At 36.7% G+C, this 21071-nt stretch overlaps 1 protein-coding gene across 6 annotated transcripts in view; it reads right to left on the reverse strand.

The window, feature by feature from the left end:
* The window catches only part of TTK (TTK protein kinase), a 49500-nt gene that overhangs the window by 11092 nt on the left and 17337 nt on the right, over window positions 1–21071 (reverse strand). For 4 of the 6 annotated variants that reach the window (XM_082474199.1, XM_082474195.1, XM_082474197.1 and 1 more), the window contains exons 12-20: window positions 16127–16263; window positions 14638–14764; window positions 11183–11275; window positions 7537–7694; window positions 7254–7405; window positions 5430–5554; window positions 4021–4101; window positions 692–868; window positions 106–190 (exon numbers count right to left, since the gene is read on the reverse strand). In XM_082474199.1, the coding sequence (XP_082330325.1) occupies window positions 106–190; window positions 692–868; window positions 4021–4101; window positions 5430–5554; window positions 7254–7405; window positions 7537–7694; window positions 11183–11275; window positions 14638–14764; window positions 16127–16263 (1135 nt within the window). The remainder of the gene's footprint in view (window positions 1–105; window positions 191–691; window positions 869–4020; window positions 4102–5429; window positions 5555–7253; window positions 7406–7536; window positions 7695–11182; window positions 11276–14637; window positions 14765–16126; window positions 16264–21071) is intronic. The other 2 variants (XM_082474198.1, XR_014267174.1) reach the window with 2 other exon arrangements.

Raw genomic sequence — 21071 nt, forward strand, 5'->3', positions numbered from 1 at the left:
TTAGCATTAAGGAATATCCTTAAGGAAGGAAGCAGTCAGGAAAAGAGTAGCCAGAAGGCTGTTTATATTATCAATCTGGTAATAAACTTATTCTTAAAGAAGTACCTGGATGAGTTTGAATCTGAACATATGGATGTGCCAGAAGCTCAGGAATGGATATCCTCTGTTTAGGGTCCCTTATTAAACAACACTATAAAAGTAAAGATAAATTTTTAAAAAAACGAAGCAAGTTTTCTTATGCAATATTGATACAGTATTTTTCCAGACTGCATCATATTACAGAAGTTGCTTTCTAGAGAGCCTACTTAGAAATGACAAAATAATTTTACACGTCATTTTTGCAAAATCTCCAAGTATTCATAAGTTTTAAAAACCTTCAAAGTGAACTTAACACATCTTTAAAAGCTAACTCAGTAAGCAATTCCTCTCAATAGACCTCTCAGTTATATCTAAGCCAGTTACATAATTCCAATCATTTCAACTTCTTCTTTCTTTTTTCTTTTCTGGGTATGCCATGCAGCTTGTGGGATCTTAGTTCCCTGACCAGGGACTGAACCCGGGCCATGGCAGTGAAAGTGCTGAGTCCTAACCACTGGACCGCCAGAGAACTCCCTCAGCTTATTTCTTTAAGTAAACAATTAAGTACTATATGAAATATAGTTCTTCTATATGTATATACTATTAATGTTACCTTTAACACATCTTGAAGATCTTTCTCTGGAATATCAGGAAATTCAATTTCATGATTAGGGTCAATTATGGCATGTAATTTAGAAATCTGATTAATGATATGCTGAAACGGTGTTTTCCCGTAAGTCATATAGTACAAAATGCAACCTAAGGACCAAACATCACTTTTGGGGCTTATCTAAGTTAAAAAAAAAAAAAAAAAAAAGAAGAATAAGTTACTGTTATTTTAACATAAAATTAAAATATTAGACACACACACACACACACACACACACACACACCTTAATATTTAAAATCATAACTAAACCTCAATAAATGTCCAAGTATTAGATTATGTTCATGACAAAACATTCTCTTCTAGTTTTGATTACACTTGGTTATTTTATCAAAAGAAATGAACTTCAGTTTAAATATTTCAACAAACTCATAATCAAAATATTTCAACTGAAACAAAATATTACATTCTTGTCAGCCTGTGAAAACACAAAACTAAAAATCCTAAGTGCAAATTTTAAATGTACTTGTTTTCCCCAAAATTACTGAATTAAAATAAGTTTTTATATAAATTCATAATATATAAGTATGTATAGATTTTAAAAAGGTTATTTAAGTTGAGCTATCCTAAACTTAAGAACACAAACTATAGAGCCAGACTGGGCTAGGCTGGGCTTGAATCCTGGTCTTATCACTAGCTAGTAATTCTACATATCTCTGTTTCCTCATCTCTAAAACAGAAATAATAAAAGTATGTTGTCATGGGCCTTAAATGATGTAACCATGAGATATGGGTAAGCATAGAGAATAGTTTCTGGTATAGTAAGTACTCAATAAATATTACTTATTATTAAATGTTCTTTGTATTAAATAATCTCATTAGAAATAATGTGATATTATAACATAATTATGCTTTTGACTTTTAAAGGAACATGATTAAGACCAAACACAGAAGTGAGCATAATAAATGAGAATGGCTAAATTCCTCTCTTAAAAGATATTCAATATGCATTAAAGCAAAATGTAACCACATGCTCTACACAAAGGATTAATCTAAACCAAATGACACAGAAAGGTACAAGGAAAAAAGAAATGGACATCTATAACCAAATGCAAGAAAGAAAGAAAAAAAAAAAGGAAACGAAAGCAGAGACAGCAATGTTAATATTAGAAAAAGAGAACATGACAAAATGCTTCTAACAGAAGAGAGAAAGCCATTTTATAGTGATAAAAGGTACAATCAACCAAGAAGAGATGACAGTTATGAACTTCTATGCACTGAAACCACATTTAATAGAACTATATAAAGCAAAAATTGTATTAAATTCTTTTAAGGAGGGCAGATTTAAACATGCCTTTCAGAACATGACAGATAAAATAGATCCCGTTATCTGAACACAAAGAAAACTGAAAATTAATAAAAAAAATAACCACCTCTTCCTCCAATTTAACCACTTGGAAATTTAAGTCCATTTCTAAATACTAAATCATGAATTAAAAAGAATTTCAGATTCTGGAAAAATGGCTGTGGCCGTGTAGTTTTCAAACTCTCCAAAGCCCCAGATAAGACAGACAGAGCAGCCTGGCAGCAAAACCGTAAACATATGGAAAATGTTTACAATAAAAGCGGAGCGTGAATGGAGACAAACTACCCACAGCCACAGGTCGTGCGTAGTAGAGGCATCTGAAGCAGAGAGGAGAGAGGAGTAATGAATGGGCCCAACAGACCTCAGAACAGGAGGCCCAGATGGCCAAGCCTGTTCACCGGAAAGCAATTCGAGAACACAGCGAGACTGGGAGGGCCTTTGAGCTCTTCCATAACAAGGATTACCTCCCATGTTGGGATAAAAATTTATCTTCTATTCAGAATCACTAGTTGAGATTGACCAATACTACCTATTTAAGTACTGAGTTGATAACTGAAAAGAATCTGAACACTACATGCAGTTCAAAGTAAATTTTATTTTAAAGTAAAAAAGAATGAAACAATTTTAAAACTGAAATTAGAAATTTTGGAAATGAATGAAAATAAGAAACACTACCGTAAAACCTAGAAGTAGCAGCTAAAGTAAAACTCAAAGTAAAATTCAGTTTTAATGTTTTAATTATAAGGAAGAATACTAAACTTAAATTAGCAATTATTTAAATGCAGAAGCTAGGGGGAAGAAACCTAAAGGGAATATAAATAACAAAGATAAAAGCAGAAATTAATTAGAGGACAAATGAAAATAGAATTAATAAATGAAATCAAGACCTGGTTCTTTAAAATTAACAAAACCATGGCAAGTCTAATCAAGAAAAAGAAAAAGAAAAAGAGAATGACAAATCTAAGTATTAAAAGAAAAGGAGAAGCTAAAGAGGTGTAAAAAGAATTTTTATAAGAGAGACTATTTGGCATAATTTTATGCCAGTTATTTGAAAAGAAATTTAGAAGCCACAATTTCCTAGGAAGGAAAATATAATTTAGTAAATGAAAGCACATTTATTAAGCAATTGTTTCAAGCTGGACAATGTACTAAGTGCTTCATATTCTTTCTCATTTAATCCTCAATTACTTTTAAAATAGATACTGTGTGCAAGCCTAACTTACAGATGAAGAAACTAGGCAAGTTAAGTCACAAAGACAATTGATAAAGAGGCAGATCTATGACGTGAACGCAGGTACTGCACAGCGGTGTGTACCTGCATCCATTTGAAGACACTGGTATAGAGAAAGAAGGATTAGCTTGGGAGCCAGAGGCACCATGGCAGGCAGAATGGACCCAGCAAGGGGCACCGACGAGGCTAACGCAAAAGCTCACAGAGGTGGTGAAATAAGAAAAGTGGGAAGGTACCTGGGAATATTACCTACTAGAGTTGTTCTTGGAAACAGAAAGTTAACAAATGAAGAAATGGTAAATAAAATTTAAGAATCAGAAAGGAAACAAAGGTTATCAGTATCAGAGCTAATTTAGTCTTATTTTTTTTCTTTATTTTTAAAACTCAGAAAACGTCCTATGCGCATTTCTCATAGGAGCACATTGTGAGGCATCACCATATTAAAAGCACAACAGTAAAAGAACAGTCTCAAATCAGTAAAGAAAAGTGAAACTGAATCCCATGACAGTTTGCTTAATAAAGCAAGGTCTCTGTAATGGCCTAGAAAGTTTTAGAACTTAAAGAAATAACTTTTCAGTTATCCGTTAAGCTCATTCAGAGCAAAAGTTCATTCATCAGCAAAACCGTAAACATATGGAAAATATTTACAATAAAAGCGGAGCGTGAATGGAGACAAACTACCCACAGCCCATTCCCTACTTGTGCCAGATAAACGGGATGTAAATAACCTTACAGTACCTTCGATTTGGATTTCCCATTTTCTCTTGAGGAAGACATATCTTTGATTGCTTCTGGTGGCATGTAATTAACTGTACCAACCTACTTGCCAAATCACAGAAAACACAGAAATCAATGAAAATACTTCATTCTGCTTTAGATTTTTTAAAGCACGAATGCCAGATTCTTGGCAACTTGGATAGTTACAGATTTCAGTAATATATTTGAGAAACTCTAATAACTGACAAAAATATTAAGACACAAATTTCTTCACAATTCCAGCAAAATAAATTAGATTCATAATAAAGAAACTGACTCCTTACAGAATGCTGAGCTATTTCTATGATTATGGTGGGCAGCGACCATAAATCTTTCCAGGATAAAATTATATGAATGGCCATAAACTTTGAAGGAATTGATCAATCGCTCATTTCTGTGCTGGAATAGGCCCAGAACACTTTTTTAAATAAACCAAACAACCAACCAAAAATCTAGCTTTGTCTCCCTGGGCCCATGTCCAAATAGAGATGAGATGGGTGCCTGCATTATGCAAGATTTTCCACGGTAGGAGTACGCCAACCTTACACTGCATTCATTTTATTCTAAAATGACTCTGCTTTCAAACACAGAATACCTATACTTTAGAGCCTTACCATGGACGATATCTTCAAGCTGATTTACAACTAAATGTTCTGCCATATTTTTGATATAGAAAGAAGTGACTGTCAAATAGAATTGTTTGAAGGGCATGCTGCCCATCTACTCCTAAAAAACTCCAGTTTTCCTGCTAGGATTAAGGAAGAGCCACATCAGAAATCTGTATACACGGAACACACTGTCTTGGCTCCAAGCAGGGTTATTTTTAGTCGTTCTTTGGTTGTCATCGCCTCAGTTTTTATGGGGACAAATTTATTAAGATTGCTATTGCATATCCTACTATAAAAATGCAGTTGAGTATATTTATTATGGTGTTTCCAATATGAAGGCCCAATTAAGAATTTTTTTCAAACGTAAGTGATAGGGAAAGCTTTACTTCTCTGGAAGAATGAAATAATTTTACCTCATGGACAGTGAAAAACATGAAACTGCAATTCTCTCTTTGGTTGCTACCAGGAAACTGAGACAAAGTTTCAGGTGAATTTTAGATAATGACCAAGATGATTTCCAAGGCAGGTATTACTGCTTCTCTACCTCAGCTATAGGAAAAGCATTCAAAATTGCTGGATATATTTCTACTGGATCTTGACTTTCTAAATTGTCTTAATCATGTGATTAATTTGTTTTTTATAGTTATAATATCTGTTCTTGTAAAAAGGCTTCAAATCCTTTGAAAAATGAAGTAGGGAAAAATAAAATCCTCATTAGCAAAATAATACTTCAAAGGCGAAAAGGAATTGAACTCTACTGTGTGGTAACCAGCCATTCATTACCTGAGAGTCTTTAACAATACTTGTTGTATCTGGTTGCATTTGGTTTGCAATTCCAAAATCAATTAGCTTTAGCATGCCATCAACTATCAGAAAGTTAGCAGGTTTCAGATCACTGTGAACAATACCTTCAAAATAAAAATCCATGATAATATTAGACCATGTAAAACATCCTAAGTACAAAAAAATTTCACAATCTGCCGAGTTGATTCCTTTAATTAGTCAATCAAATTAAATATTCATTTTTAATATATACTACAAACAGATAGCACTTGCTATGTGCCAGGCACTATTTGAAGTTTGTCGCTTGTATTGACTCATTTAACCCTCATACCAGTGCTGAGGTAAGTACTATTGTTATCTCCATTTTTAGCTGAGGAAACTAAGGCAGAGTTTAAGCAATCTGTTCAAGGTCACACAGCCTGAGTTAACAGTGTCATGAGTTGAACCCAGGCAGTCTGGCTTCAGAGTTTATGCTCTTAACAACCACTGCGATTCACTGCCCGCGAGAGAGCACTGTAAATTACACCGCCAGGTGGTAGGACCCTAACGCTCCGGACATGTCCATCCCTACGGCCTGGTCTTGATCACTGGGGAATTATCTTTTAACTTACAGGACGGGAGACACAAGGAGACAATTTACAATCACCTACATTATCCGTTATTTAAAATAAGGAAAAGGTAAAGGCAAAGAAGCCGTAAAAAGAACCAAGGCCAAGTAAGGTAAAAGCCAACCCAGAACGTAGGGCTAACAGTTAAAAAAAAAAAAAAAGTAAAACCAGCTCCCATACAAGGTACACAATACAAAACAACTAGGAGAATGAGTGAAAAAAAAATCTCAGATTTTTAGGATACCTGAACCCCAGTCTCATATCTGCTATAATCCAAGTATTTGGAGACCCAGGATTATGGACTATATTAATACTGACAAAGATACATTTTGTATTATGCATGCTTTATGGATGTGGGGATTTGAGTTCATGCACTATATGCTTTCATTAACAGCATTTTTTAAAAATTTTATTTATATATTTATTTATGGCTGCATTGGGTCTTCGTTGCTGTGCGCGGACTTTCTCTAGTTGTGGCGAGCGGGGGCTACTCTTTGTTGCGGTGGCTTCTCTTGTTGCGGAGCACGGGCCCTAGAGCGCACGGGTTTTAGTAGTTGCGGCGTGTGGGCTCAGTAGTTGTGGCTCACGGGCTCAGTTGCTCCGTGGCATGTGGGATCTTCCCGGACCAGGGCTGGAACCCGTGTCCCCTGCATTGGGAGGCGGATTCTCAACCACTGTGCCTCAAGGGAAGTCCCTGTTAACAGCACTTTTTTTTTTTTTTTTTATTTTTTATTTATTTATTTTATTTTTTTGGCTGTGTTGGGTCTTCGGTTCGTGCGAGGGCTTTCTCTAGTTGCGGCAAGCGGGGGCCACTCTTCATCGCGGTGCGGGGACCGCTCTTCATCGCGGTGCGCGGGCCTTTTCACTATCGCGGCCCCTCCCGTTGCGGGGCACAGGCTCCAGACGCGCAGGCTCAGCAGTTGTGGCTCACGGGCCCAGTTGCTCCGTGGCATGTGGGATCTTCCCAGACCAGGGCTCGAACCCGTGTCCCCTGCATTAGCAGGCAGATTCTCAACCACTGCGCCACCAGGGAAGCCCTGTTAACAGCATTTTAAAGAAATGGTTTTGTCCCTTCATCTTTATTAAACTTCCAAATATTTAGTTTATCTAGCCTAAAGGTGCCAATAACCAATACCTTAAAATTATAGGTGTATTTCTCTAAGATAGCACTACTAATGAATATTTTAACTTTACATATGAAGAGATTTTAAAATACCATGTTGATGAATCGTGTGAACTGCCTCCAACATATTTTTCCAGTAACTCTTGCGTTCCCATGGATTGATGGATTTTTTCTTTTTAAGCCAAGTATTAAGATCAATATTTCCACATTCCATTACCATGTAGATGTACTGATCTGCGATTTCACTGCCATTAAAAACAAACAAAAACAACAAAACAATAAATGGTTAGGTTATACTACTAAGATTTACTAAGTATTTATCTTAAGAATTAAAGCCAAAAATGTCTTCTTTTTAAATTAAAAAAAAAATTCTTACTAATCATAAAGTCGGATGATTTTATCACTGTGTTGTTGTAGTTTATTCAGATAAGCAATTTCATTCCGGTAACTATCAATTGTTTGGCTATCTGCTTCTTCTAAGTTCACATACTTTATAGCATGTATCTGTTTCTTTCCATTCAACACCTGAAATACCTATAGAGTAGAACAAATGAAAAAGGTTAGAATACACTATTTATATACTGCCACAATATTTCTACATTTATTAGATAAAATCTTAGATTAAGGATTATTGATGTGAATAATTTAAAATGTCTGGGCTTCTTTTGAGTATAGAAGGAAAACAAAACATGTTAGGAGAGTAACAGTACATTCTCAACTACCTATGACAATGGGCATAGGTAGTTGCCCTATCTACATGTACGAAAGGTAATTTAAATTTCATATACATTCATAACACTCTATTAGATGTTGCAACCAGGGAAATAACCTGAAGAAAAAGACATTAAAAAATGCTAAGGAAGACTAAGGGCTGTAATAAAGAGTTAATTCATTTCACAGATGGTGTTTTATTCCATTGTGCCTGGAGTTGACAATTTCATTCATGTGGTAGAGAATATTTTAAAATAGGTGCTAATTGTAAGCTATCAGTATACTCGGCTGTAAAAAGTAGATCAGGTCCAATTTTCAAAATCAAGTTGACAGGAACAGGATGTTCCTGTAAGCATACTGAGGTCCAGGTCAAATTGCTCTGGCTATAATGACAGTCAACTTCTAAGCAATATTGATAAGGCAGATAGTACATTTCGAAAAACACTGCTAATGTGTCTCACTTTCAGCAAACGTGCAACAGGGATGGGGCTTCTAAATGCAAGAATTCAGACACAAAATGCTAGTGTAAGCAAGAAAAATTACATTCATTTATCTCCTTGCACCCACTGAAGTAAAACATCATTTATTTAAAAGCCATTAACCTTGACTATCCAGCAGATACTGGCAAGAAATGAGAAAAGAGCCAAAGTGTAGGTGAGGTTCATGCATGTCAAGTGCACTGACAAGCAGAGTCTCTCAGGTACAGCTTAGTTACCTGCATCTTAAATACAAAACTCTGACAAAGTATTACTGGTTTTACCTGCACAGAAAGCAAACTAGAGGAGGAGGGGCATAAAACAGTGACAGGGCAAGAAGCGGCAGAAAGTAGAAAGGAAGAAAAGTAATTTTCAAACAGCAGAAAGCCATTTTGTGTGAGGTAAACAGACTTATAGTGTCAGAGTTAGAATCTGTCAGTTTCATGGAAAGTTAATGAAAGAACTAGAAAGGTTAGTGTTTTGAACATTCCCACTAGCCCCATGGATTTTCTAAATGCTCTTAATAGGGTATAAGTTGGTCACTGTCTAAACTCTAGCATAGACAGAGCATAAATGATGTTAGTTTCATAAAGCATGTTACCTTCTTTTCCCTGAGGCGTGATGATTTTGTCAACGCCATCATAATAATTAAATAATAATTCAATCGCACTAAGAAAATATGGGCTGGTCATAGCTTTATCACTTGGCCCTTGACTTAAGTAAGCTTATATCTTCATTATCCTCCAAGGAAAAAATGTTTAAAACACTGTTAAGATTACACTACATCTTCTGAAAACATGTTACTAAATAAATAAATATGTTGATAAAAATCAATTCCATTGTCCTTTTATTCCCATGCCTAAAATGTGAGGCAAGGAAGAGAACAAAGGAAATGTACACAGAAAAGAAATTAATATTATTGAACAATTGCTAAACATGGTAATGTATATACCTTATTTATAGCAAGTTAACAAGACATCTTAAGCGAGTCTAGTTATTGTCAGCTGGCTTAAAAAATTATAATAAAACTTAAAATGAACCAAACAGGCTTTGTTTCATGTATCATCCTTAACAACTTAAGAGTAGCAAAACAGCTGAGGAGGGCTCTTCATTCAACAAACACTTCGGTGTGTGTTATTTTTCCAGCCACTGTTCTAGATAACAGAGCAAACATTGGTGAGCAAGTCAGACAAACCTCCCTACGCTGATGGAACTCACATTCAAGTGCAAGGGGACACAAACGACAAAACCAAATAAGTAAATTACAGAGCACATTAGCAGATGAGCTACAGAGAAAAATAAAGCAGGAGAGGGGAATGGAGCTCGCTGGCAACTGGAAGGTAGGAGTTGGGGTTTTAGAGCGTGGTCAAGGAAGCCCTGATTGAGAAGACACTAGAGCAAAGATGTGAGGGTATCGAGGAAAATCAACTCTTATGCTAAAATAGACCAGGAGGGCAAGGACTGAGTCAGTGAGACCAGTTAGAAGGCGACTGTAACAGTTCAGGTGAAAAGATGAAGCTACTTTGGCCAAAGGGATAAGAGTGGAGGTGGTGAGGAAGAGTCAGATTCTGGATAGACTTTGAGGTAGAACCAATAAGACTGATGATTGGTGGGTGAATGTCGAGAGAAAGTGGAGTCAGTGATGACCCCAGGCTGCTTGGCCCGGTAACTGCAAGAATGAAGCTGCCATTTACTGAAATGGGAACGACCATGAAGCAACAGTCATGCTTGGGACATATGAAGTTTTAAGTATCTATCGACGCCCAAGAAGAGATGCTGAGCAGTCCAATTGGATACGTAAGTCTGGAATTCAAAGGGGAAGTTTGAGTTGAAGATATAAATTTGGGAATTGTCAGCATGTACATGGAACATGAAACCACGAGACTGGATGAGAACACCAAGGGAGTGAGCGAGTTCAGAGAGAGAAGAAAAGAGGCCAAGAACTGAGCTCAGGGGCTTTGCACCATTCAGATCAGGGATATGAGGAGGACAGAGAAGGAACGGTCATTGGCAAGGAGAACACTGAAAGAGGCAAGGAGAACACTGAAAGAGGCCAAGTGGGAAAAAAAGCTTCAGTGAGGAAAGAAAGATCAACTGTTCCAATTGCTATGTAACCCACAATCAAAGCTAACAATTAGTTTTGGCAAAAACATGGAGGTCATCAGTGATTTTGATAACAACTGTTTGGTGAATAATGAAGGTAAAAGTAAAAATCTGATTTAAGTGGATTTAAGTGAACGAAATGAGAAGAACTGAAGATGGGAAGTTTAGACAACTCTTTTGAGATCCCTGCCAGCCAGAGAATTAGAACCATATACATTTAGAACTCAGATAAATTTAGGAAATGATCTATTCCAAATCTAGAAATTCACTTGTTGCTAAATTCTGTTTCTGAAAAGAAAAACTCAAAACAAAATGAAACCCATTAATCAAAAACCTTGCTGAATCATCCTAGGCATAGCAGTTATTCACAACACAGTCTGACTCACTTTTAGAAAGACTCTTTACTGATAATACGAAGCTGTCATTTGCCACCCCCAAGTCAATGTTAATGTTATTAAGAGAAGAAACATGGAATCATAGGACATTGGAGGGAAAAGGAGGGAACTGAAATTAAGAGGTGGGTCTAAAGAAATATGCCATTTGTTGAGGGGAGGGGATGGGGGAAGGGAGGGGATGGGGGAGGGGATGGGAGAAGGGGATGAGAAGGAGTTTTTGGCTCAAGGGAAATACGGGCCTCTAGAAGTTAAGAAAAAAGGCCTCAGAAGGTAAAAAGACAAAGAGAGGAAAGTTTAAAATATTTTTATCCATTCCTTAAATATTCAGGATACCTACCTTACTTGAACCTCCACTTCCTAACTGCTTCAGTATGGAATACATTTTTCCTTTAACTGAAATGCATTCATTTGCTGAAGAGGATGCTGAAATCTAGATAATTAAAATAGATAAAGATTCAAATGTTCAGAGAACATGCCTGAGAAACTAGCTTGCATTTAGTACAGTGAAATGCTTCCAATTCTGAAATTATCTGAACTCTTAATTAGATGTCACAATATTTCAATATTTTAAAGAAGAAATTTACATACTTCAGTCAAAAAAGTAAACTTATTAATATATAGGCAAAGTTCCAAAGTCTCCTCTTCCAACTTGCCTTTACTTCTTAACATAATACATAAATAGAAAATTTAAGGGGGAAATAAACACTCTTAATGTCCAACACACAAACTCACAAGCTATCGCTTTTCATCTTTCTTACCTGTTCTTTTTTCTTACACAAACCTTTTTACTTACAAACTTACAAAGATAAACACACAACTTGATCTATATATTTTTTTCTCCTTGAGCATTACATTATAAAGGAAGCAGCATGCTAAGGTGCTAAGAGTTCCAGAGTCAATCAGACAAATGCAGATTTTAGTGACGTCCCCTTTATGCTGGGTGATGTTCAACAAGCTGCTTATTTTGAACTTGAGCATCTTCCTCGGCAAACTCTCAACCGATGTACTACTATATACAACACGCCTCCCCTCCCTTCCCTGATGCTAGACCATCTGTGGGCCTATAAACGCTCTGAACAGATGGAGTGCGTGAGGACTTACTCTGAGCTGACAGGAAGCTGGAGACACAGAGAGCGCCTGATTAGCTGATTAACCAAGTTGAAACAAGGTCTGAATAAGCCTCAATTCAACTAAGCCCTGCTTTACAGCCCACATGGTAGAATCTTTCTCACGTGCTCTCCTTCTACATAACATAAAAGATAAGCTTTCTCATAATTCAAAAACAGTCATGTATGTACCCCAATGTTCATTGCAGCACTATTCACAATAGCCAGGACATGGAAGCAACCTAAGTGCCCATCGACAGATGAATGGATAAAGAAGATATGGCACATATATAAAATGGAATATTACTCAGCCATAAAAAGAAACGAAATTGAGTTATTTGTAGTGAGGTGGATGGACCTAGAGTCTGTCATACAGAGTGAAGTAAGTCAGAAAGAGAAAAACAAATACCGTATGATAACACATATGTATGGAATCTAAAAAAAAAAAAAATGGTTCTGATGAACTTAGGACAGGAATAAAGATGCAGACATAGAGAATGGACTTGAGGACACGGGGAGGGGGAAGGGTAAGCTGGGACGAAGTGAGAGAGTGGCATGGACATATATACACTACCAAACGTAAAGTAGATAGCTAGTGGGAAGCAGCTGCATAGCACAGGGAGATCAGCTTGGTGCTTTGTGACCACCTAGAGGGGTGGGATAGGGAGGGAGGGTGGGAGGGAGACGCAAGAGGGAGGGGATATGGGGATGTATGTATACATATAGCTGATTCACTTTGTTATACAGCAGGAACTAACACAACACTGTAAAGCAGTTATACTCCAATAAAGGTGTTAAAAAAATAAAAATAAAAAATAAAAGATAAGGTTTCTGATTTCTTTAATCTAGGGCTGAACTACACTGTTGAGTCATGAAGTATGTTTTCTGTAAGAAAGTGTTAGGCTTTGAAATATGTACCCATTATTTGTCATTGAGTTGTAACTTCATCACAAGTCTTCACTGCTCCCTCCCCTCTCTTCCTTTTGGAGCTTCCTCTCCTACTTAAACTGAAAATTTCTGAGAGGAAAGGAAGCCGTTCAGTAGCCTTTCCCCCTAGCTGCTGAAAGTTTTTAGATAAAGTACTTCTGACCTATTTCCGATTCAAAGCCGATGTGACATTGTTTCCTACACAGGACACCCCACAAGGCGCTTAGTCTAAGATCACTTCCCTTCTGCAACCTGTTCCCCGGCTTCCTGTCCCTCCTGGGCCAAAACTTAAGGGGCCCAGCAGAGCCCTCAGCCTCACCCCTGCCCCTTGGCGAGCTCCAGCCACACTCTGGCCTCCTTCAGTTTCCTCCTGACACTCGCCTCTCCTAGAAGGTGCCTCGCCCCTTCACTCGGCCGTGTCTGCCTTGACTTTTAGAGCTCAGCTCAAACAGGGCATGACATGACTAATAGCTCCGTGAATGTTTTTTGAATTAACGTATGGGCAAACCTGATCATCCTTCTCTGTCTCCTTTATAATTTATTGTACTGCTGAGTCAATCCTCAAAACACTATTACCTCTTTCCACAGTTATACTGCTGAGTCAATCCTCAAAACACTATTACCTCTTTCCACAGTTTCCACTCTATTGTTGGCTGATTTTTTTACTCCATTATTTTTAAAATGATGGTAAAATTTACATAACATAAAATGTAACATTTTAACCATTTTTAAGTATACTCTTCAGTGGCGCTGAGTTGTGCATTCACACTGTTGTGCAACCCTTACCGCCATCCGCCGCCAGGACTTCTCATCATCTCATGCTGAAAAAACCCTGCACCCCTCAAACAGTAACTCCCCATTCCTCTCTCCCTCTAGCCCTTGGTACCCATTGTCCTACTTTCTGTCGGCTAGTTTTTTAATCTCTTGATTTGTTTAGTTAATTACTTGTGGTTTATTTGGGGTTTTTTTTGCTGTTTTATTTAAACAATTGCTGCTAAATTTTATTATTTATTAAGCACCAGGCTCTGTTGTAAGAGCTACATATATATTAACTAATTGAACCTTCACAATCATCCTATGGGGTAGATAGGTTTATTACCCCCATTTTAAAGATGATGAAATGAGCACAAGAGTTTATTTAACTTGTAAAAGGTCACATAGCTGGTAAGTAGTGAGGCCGAGAGTCAAGGACAGGCAGTCTCCCTTCAAAGCCTATTCTTTCAACCAATATTAAGCTGCTTCTCAGAGAGTTATTAGAAACAAATTTTAGTATTGATGTCAAGAGAGTCTCTAAATAATTTTTTTCCCAGATGGTAATACCTTACCAGCAAAAAAATTTTTACCTTATCAATACTTTATAATAACTACTTTATAATATGTTCTAGTAGTATCTCATATTGCTATTCTGATATTCTTAAAGATTTACTTGTATGTTAATCAGCCAGTGAAATGAAGCTGGTCACTAACAGCGGGTTTACATAGTTAAACAGAATAAAAAATAACCTAGATTATAAAAGAAGTTTTATCTAGCTACTCAAACTAGATACTTCGGGCTAGTTAGTGAAAAGAGCTTCATTAGCTTCTTCAATAACTAACCTCTCAAAGTCATAAGGCACCTTTATGAGAATATCAGAAAAGATATGGGACTAAGAATGGACAAGTCTTTAACACCATTCTTAAAAACTAGATCCTGCAAAAATAAAACCTTTGAAATTGATCATACCTTAACCGGTACCATTATAAATAAAGCTTATCAAACCTGCAAGTTTTGAAGTGGAGTAACGGGTATTTGCTGCTGTTGCTGCTGGAAACAGGCAAGTTGGCTATATGGTGTTGACAACTGACAAGCAGGTGGAAAGTCGTTCTTTACAACTGGAGTCCTGAAACTGGGAAAGATATTTTTTAAAATTTAAAACATTAAAGCTTTAAAAACAAGATTCTGACTCAGATTTTGTGTGGTGGACACACATTGAAATGTGTTACATCAAAGAGAATCCAAGTCAGTTTTCCTAATACCTCTGAATCATTTATTCCAGATAACACCATCAACAGAAATTTCATTTTGGGGGAGTTCTTTCTGAAAGTAATTTTTTGTCCCCAGACAAGAAATCCTTATTAAAATAAATAAGATGTGATTTAAAATATAGAGTTGGGGTTATTTTATAAAATCTAGCCAAGGCAAATCTCAGCCTATTGCTGATCACAGATGTTATGAGTGCTTCTTAACAATAACGTTCTACACAGCCTCCTAGAAATATGTGAAAGCCAATTACATCTGAGGAGTCTGGCCTTTGAGCATAAAGCTGCTCAGCTCACATCTGTGCTTTGCTTGTCTTATTCACTGTTGTATTCTCAACACCAAGAATGGTGCTTGGCACAAAGGAATTCTACGAGTATTTGTTGACAATAAATAGTTTCACAAGAAATAACTATATACCTAGTTTAGTTAGCTGTCATTCTTTAAAATATTCTAAGTATAATAAAATTAGGTAATATATAGCAAAATTGTATTAAGTAGGAAAGAGACTAGGTTATAAAACCCCAAGGCCAGTTCTAATTAAGATCAAAGATTACATTATGAAAATGAAAAGCAAAAGGTATCATGGACTTCAGTTATCCTCTAAGACATTAAAAATATAGCCACTAGTTATAGGATATGCCACATCCCTTTCTTTCTTTTCTCAGAAATGCCATTGATGTGCTTTTCCATATCCCTTGTGTTTCCTGTCAATCAGCACTGACCAACTTCTTCACTCATCCCTCACTGCCAGCCACTGCGGTCTTGAACACCACCAGAGCTATGTGAGCTGCACCACCAAGAGAAACCATCACACTCCAATTAACACCTCCTTTGCTATATAATGTATCCACACTTTACTCGCTCTAAGAATGCTAACCTTTAAAATCTCTCTCTCAATTACAGAGAGTTATCCATGTGGCAATGCATGATTATCAAGAAGTTTTGCATACTTAGCGTATTTAAAGGTACTGCCTATAGGTAAGTATAAAAAGTACAGAGTATATATATAGTAGGTACAGATTACAATATGACAGAGACTTTCATTACAATCCTTAAAAATATATCGTAGCCACCTTCCCCTCCTCTTTTACAGATGAAAAAAACTGATGCTGAGAAAAATAATATGACTTTGGAAAGTCTTTAAAGAGCGGGACCCACCTCCAGATCTGTTTGGCCCCGAAGCCCATGTTATTTCTATTGTACCAAGCAAAGAACCAAAAGTAATTACCAGCTCATATAATCATCCAAGACACTGTTGCTGGGTGTCTTACAGATAGATTTTGGGTCAATCCATTTAGGTGTTGATATCGGTGGTGACTGCTTTGAAACCGAAAGGGCAGGTTGCTCAAAACTGGTTTGTTTCTGCTAGACCAAAATAAAAAACATCACGATTTCCGGTTTTTAAATTAGTCACCTGTTGAACAGTTTCACAAACATAACTTCTAAAAGAAAATTAACATATGAAATACAAAAGCATGCTAAAATAGGTAGACGTATGTATTCCAGACTTTCAATAACTTTTTAGTACAGCTCTTTTACTCTAAATTTTGAAGCCTGTTATATTTTCCTCAAAGGGACTTCAAGTAGGGGGAATGTACATAGCATTGTTTAACAAAACAAGATCTAATATCCTCTCCCATTAGGGCTACTATCACTAGCATTGAACTTTTATAATCTAAGTAAGTACTCTGTGCTTCAGAAAACTAGTCTTTCTTTAATCAGTAAAATCATTCCCTACTTTTATGTTTGGAGGGAAAATGACCAAATACTAATTATTTAGCAAAATTTGAAATGGCAAATACCTATCTAGTGTTCTTCTTTCTCCCTTGTAAAAGACATAGAGTTTGTAGAATTTATCTCATACAAATCCCAAAGCAATAAGGAACATCCTCTACAGTAGGGATTGGCAAATTACAGCATGTAGGCTGAATCTGGCCTGCTGCTTGTTTTTGTAAATAAACTTTTATTGGAACACAGCAATGTCTATTTGTCTACATCTTGTCTATGGCTGTTTTCATGAGATAATGACAGAGTTCAATAGTTGCAACAGTGACCATCTGGCCTGCAAAGCTTACTAAGCTTTTGCAGAAAAAGCTTGCCAACTCCTGCAAACCACATTTTGCTTGAACGCTATTAGTGAGGGCTCACTACCTCTATCTACTTCCATTTGGGGACAGCTTTAGCTGTTAGCAAGTATTCACAGACAGTTAGGTTAAATCAGCTTCTGTATTATAATTTCAACCCACTGGGTCCACATTATGCTCTGGAGATCCACAATGGATAAATCTATACTATTTTCTGCATTTCAATCCTTTGAGTTTTTGAAGATAGCTAGCATGGCCACTGTATCTCTTTTCCTGGGTAAATTTTCCACTTCCTTTAAGATTTCCTCACATATATATCTGGATTAGTGGTCAGGATGGTACTGAGAATCTGTGATAGTAAGATTATTAAGCAAGGAAAGTGGAAAGGTTGTACTCATAGACCGGGATGTTTGCATTTGAGATTTTGGAGATCAGAATTGAGAATATAGGGATGGGTAGCTAAGGTGAAATTAAGAAAATGGGCATGAGGGAGGAAGACGTTATGAATCTGGAGGCCAGGTGTAGGACTAGTGATACATAGGGGTGTAGAAGCTCACAAAAAGTGATGATAGATGTCGGGTTGCAGTTGAAAGAAGTGATCCAGAGCCTAATATTTTCAAAGAATGATGGGGAGTCACTAGGAGGTTCAGAGATGATGGCAACAAGCAAGACAGGAGAGCATATGCAGAAGGCAGGCGCCTCAAAAGGACAGGGTTTTTGCAAGAGAAGAAATGGTCTGGACATAGCTTTGGGGAGCTTGCAGGAAAGTGAGATCGGAGACAAAAGCAGCCTCCACTTGAGTGGGCAGCTGGAGAAGGAGCAACCTCAAGAAACTGCCTCGTTTTTTCTTTTTTACCTAAGTGTACTATTCAGTGGTTTTTAATATATTCACAAAAGCATGCAATCACCACCACTATTTAATTATGGAACATTTTCATCATCCTAAGACGAAACTCCGTATTAGCAGTCACTCTCATTCCCCACTCCTCCTGGGCTCTGGCAACCCCTAATTTACTTTCTGTCTCTGTGGATTTGCCTATTCTAGACATTTCTTATAAAAGGGATCACAAAATATATGGCCTTTTGTGACAGGCTTCCATCATTTAGCATGTTTTCAAGGTTCATCCATGCTGTAGCATTTATCAGTGCTTCATTACTTTTATTATTGAATAAAAAATGAAATAATAAAATCAGAGTAACATATTTGCTTATTGACTCACCAGGTGGTAGATATTTGGGTTATTTCTACTTTTTTACAATTATGAATAATGCTGCCATGAACATTCATGTACAAGTTTTTGTGTGGATATATATTTTCAATTCCCTTGAGTATATACCTAGGAGTAGAATTGCTGGATCATATGGTAACTGTATGCTTAATCTTTTGAGGAACTACCATACCATTTTTTTTTTAATTCAGGACACTCTAATTTCAAATTAAGCACAATTAGTAATTATGATAGGTGCTTTACTTTTTAATATTTTCCCCCCAAATTCTTAGTAATTAAATATGTTATAATGAGCACTATAATTGATACAATCATAAAAAATGCATGAATAAACATAAAATAACTAAGCGTACAAAGCAATTTTTATGAATAGCGAAACAATGCAAGTTGGTGGTTGATGAAGCAGTATATAGACACAAACTTGGAGGGCAACTAGCAGGCAGAGGAAAACGAGACCTCACGTGCAACCAGGAGTAAAAGGCAGAAAATTACTAGTAGGAAATCTCTCTTAACAAGGCACATTTAGATTTTTTTCTTAAGTGTAAATTTTCTCAACTAGCACCTCATAATAACTCTGGCAAGGTGATCACCATTTATTTAGGTCTCAGAATGGTCCTCTTCTGCCTTGACCCAAGAAGAAGCAGTGGAGGTAAGTTATACTGCTATGCCATACCATTTTCAAGTGACTGCACCATCCTACATTCTCACCAGCAGTGTATGAGGGTTCATTTATCCACATCTTCACCAACACTTACTACTGTCTCTTTTTAATTATAGCCATCTTGGTGCATGTGAAATGGTGTCTCATTGTGGTTTTGATTTGCATTTCCCTAATGACAGATAAATAGTTTTAAGTCCCTTTACCATTCTATTGGTTTACAAGTTTTTAAAAGAAAAAAAGAGGAGATACTGTTTGTCCATGGTTCAACCTGTCAGGATTCTTCTCATCTAACATTTGTTACCTACTCCATTACTTAGATCAACAGTTCTCAAAGAGTGATCTAGAAATAGCAGAAAGAGAGGGGTTCCCAAGATCTTTTCTTGGAGTCTGAGAGGTTACAACTATTTTCATAATCATACTAAGACATTATTTGCCTTTTTCACTTTCATTCTTTCATGAATATAAACTAGAGTTTTCCCAAGGCTAGAAGGCATGTGATAGTGAAATAGATTGAATGCAAAAGTGGATACAAGAAATCCAGTCTTCTGTTAAGCCAACCATTACAGAAATTGTAAAAATTGTAAAACAATATCACTCTCTTCACTGTAATTATTTTGTTTTGAAAAATACTTATTTTTCAGAAGGAACATAGCTCAACATAAAAAAATCCATGTATGACAAGCCCACAGCAGACATCATACTCAACGGTGAAAAGATGAAAGCTTTCCTCTAAAATCAGGAACAAGACAAGGATGCCCACTCTTCACACTGTTACTTAACATGGTATTGGAAGTCTTAGCCACAGCAATTAGACAAGAAACAGAAATAAAAGGTATCCAAATTGAAAAGGAAGAGGTAAAACTGCTACTATTTGCAGACATGATATTATATACAGAAAGCCCTAAAGACTCCACCAAAAAAACCTGTTAGAAACAATCCCATTAAAAACAATAAAATATCTAGGAACAAATTTAACCAAGTAAGTGAAACACTTGTATACTCAAAACTATAAGACACCAATGAAAGAAACTGAAGACACAAATAAATGGAAAGATATTCTGTGTTCATGGATTGGAAGAATATTGTTAAAATGACCATAACTACCCAAAGCAATCTACAGATTCAATGGAATCCCTATCAAAATTCCAATGGCATTTCTCACAGAAATAGAACAACCCTAAAATTCATATGGAACCACAAAAGATCATGAATAGACAAAGCAACCTTGAGAAAGAAGAACAAAGCTGGAGGCATCACGCTCTCTAATTTCAAACCATATCACAAAGCTATAGTATTCAAGACAGTATGACACTGTCATAAAAACAGACACACAGATCAATGGTGTTGGGAAAACTAGACAGCCACATGCAAAAGAATGAAACTGGACTACTTTCTCATACCATACACAAAAATTAACTCAAAATGAATTAAAGACCTGAATATAAGACCTTAAAATATAAAAATTCTAGAAGAAAACATAGGTAGTAAGCTACTTAACACAGGTCTTGGCAATGAATTTTTAGATCTGACACCTAAAGTAAAGACAAAAGCAAAAATAAACAAGTAGGACTACATGAAACTAAAAAGCTTCCGCACAGCAAAGGAAACCATCAACAGAATGAAAAGACAGTCCATGGAATGGGAAAAATTATTTGCAAACCACATATCCAATAAGAGGTTAATATCCAAAATACACAAGGAGGGGCTTCCCTGGTAGCACAGTGGTTAAGAATACGCCTGCCAATGCAGGGCACATGGGTTCGACCCCTGGCCCAGGAAGATCCCACATGCCATGGAACAACTAAGCCCGTGCATCACAACTACTGAGCCTGCACTCTAGAGCCTGTGTGCCACAACTACTGAGGCCCACAAGCCTAGAGCCCGTGCTCCGCGACAAGAGAAGCCACCGCAATGAGAAGCCCACGCACAGCAACAAAGAGTAGCCCCCGCTCGCCACAACTAGAGAAAGCCTGTGCACAGCAACAAAGACCCAACACAGACAAAAAAAAAAAAAAAACACAGGGAACTCATTACAACTCAATACCAAAAATCAAATAACCAACTTATAAATGAACAGTGGCGCTGATTAGATATTTTTCCATAGAAGACATACAAATAAATAGTCAACAGGTATATGAAAAGATGCTCAACATCACTAATCATCAGGGAAATGCAAATCAAAATCACAATGAGATATCA

The sequence above is a fragment of the Balaenoptera physalus genome, assembly GCF_965194825.1.
Source record: "Balaenoptera physalus genome assembly, chromosome: 9".
Lineage (NCBI taxonomy): Eukaryota > Metazoa > Chordata > Mammalia > Artiodactyla > Balaenopteridae > Balaenoptera > Balaenoptera physalus.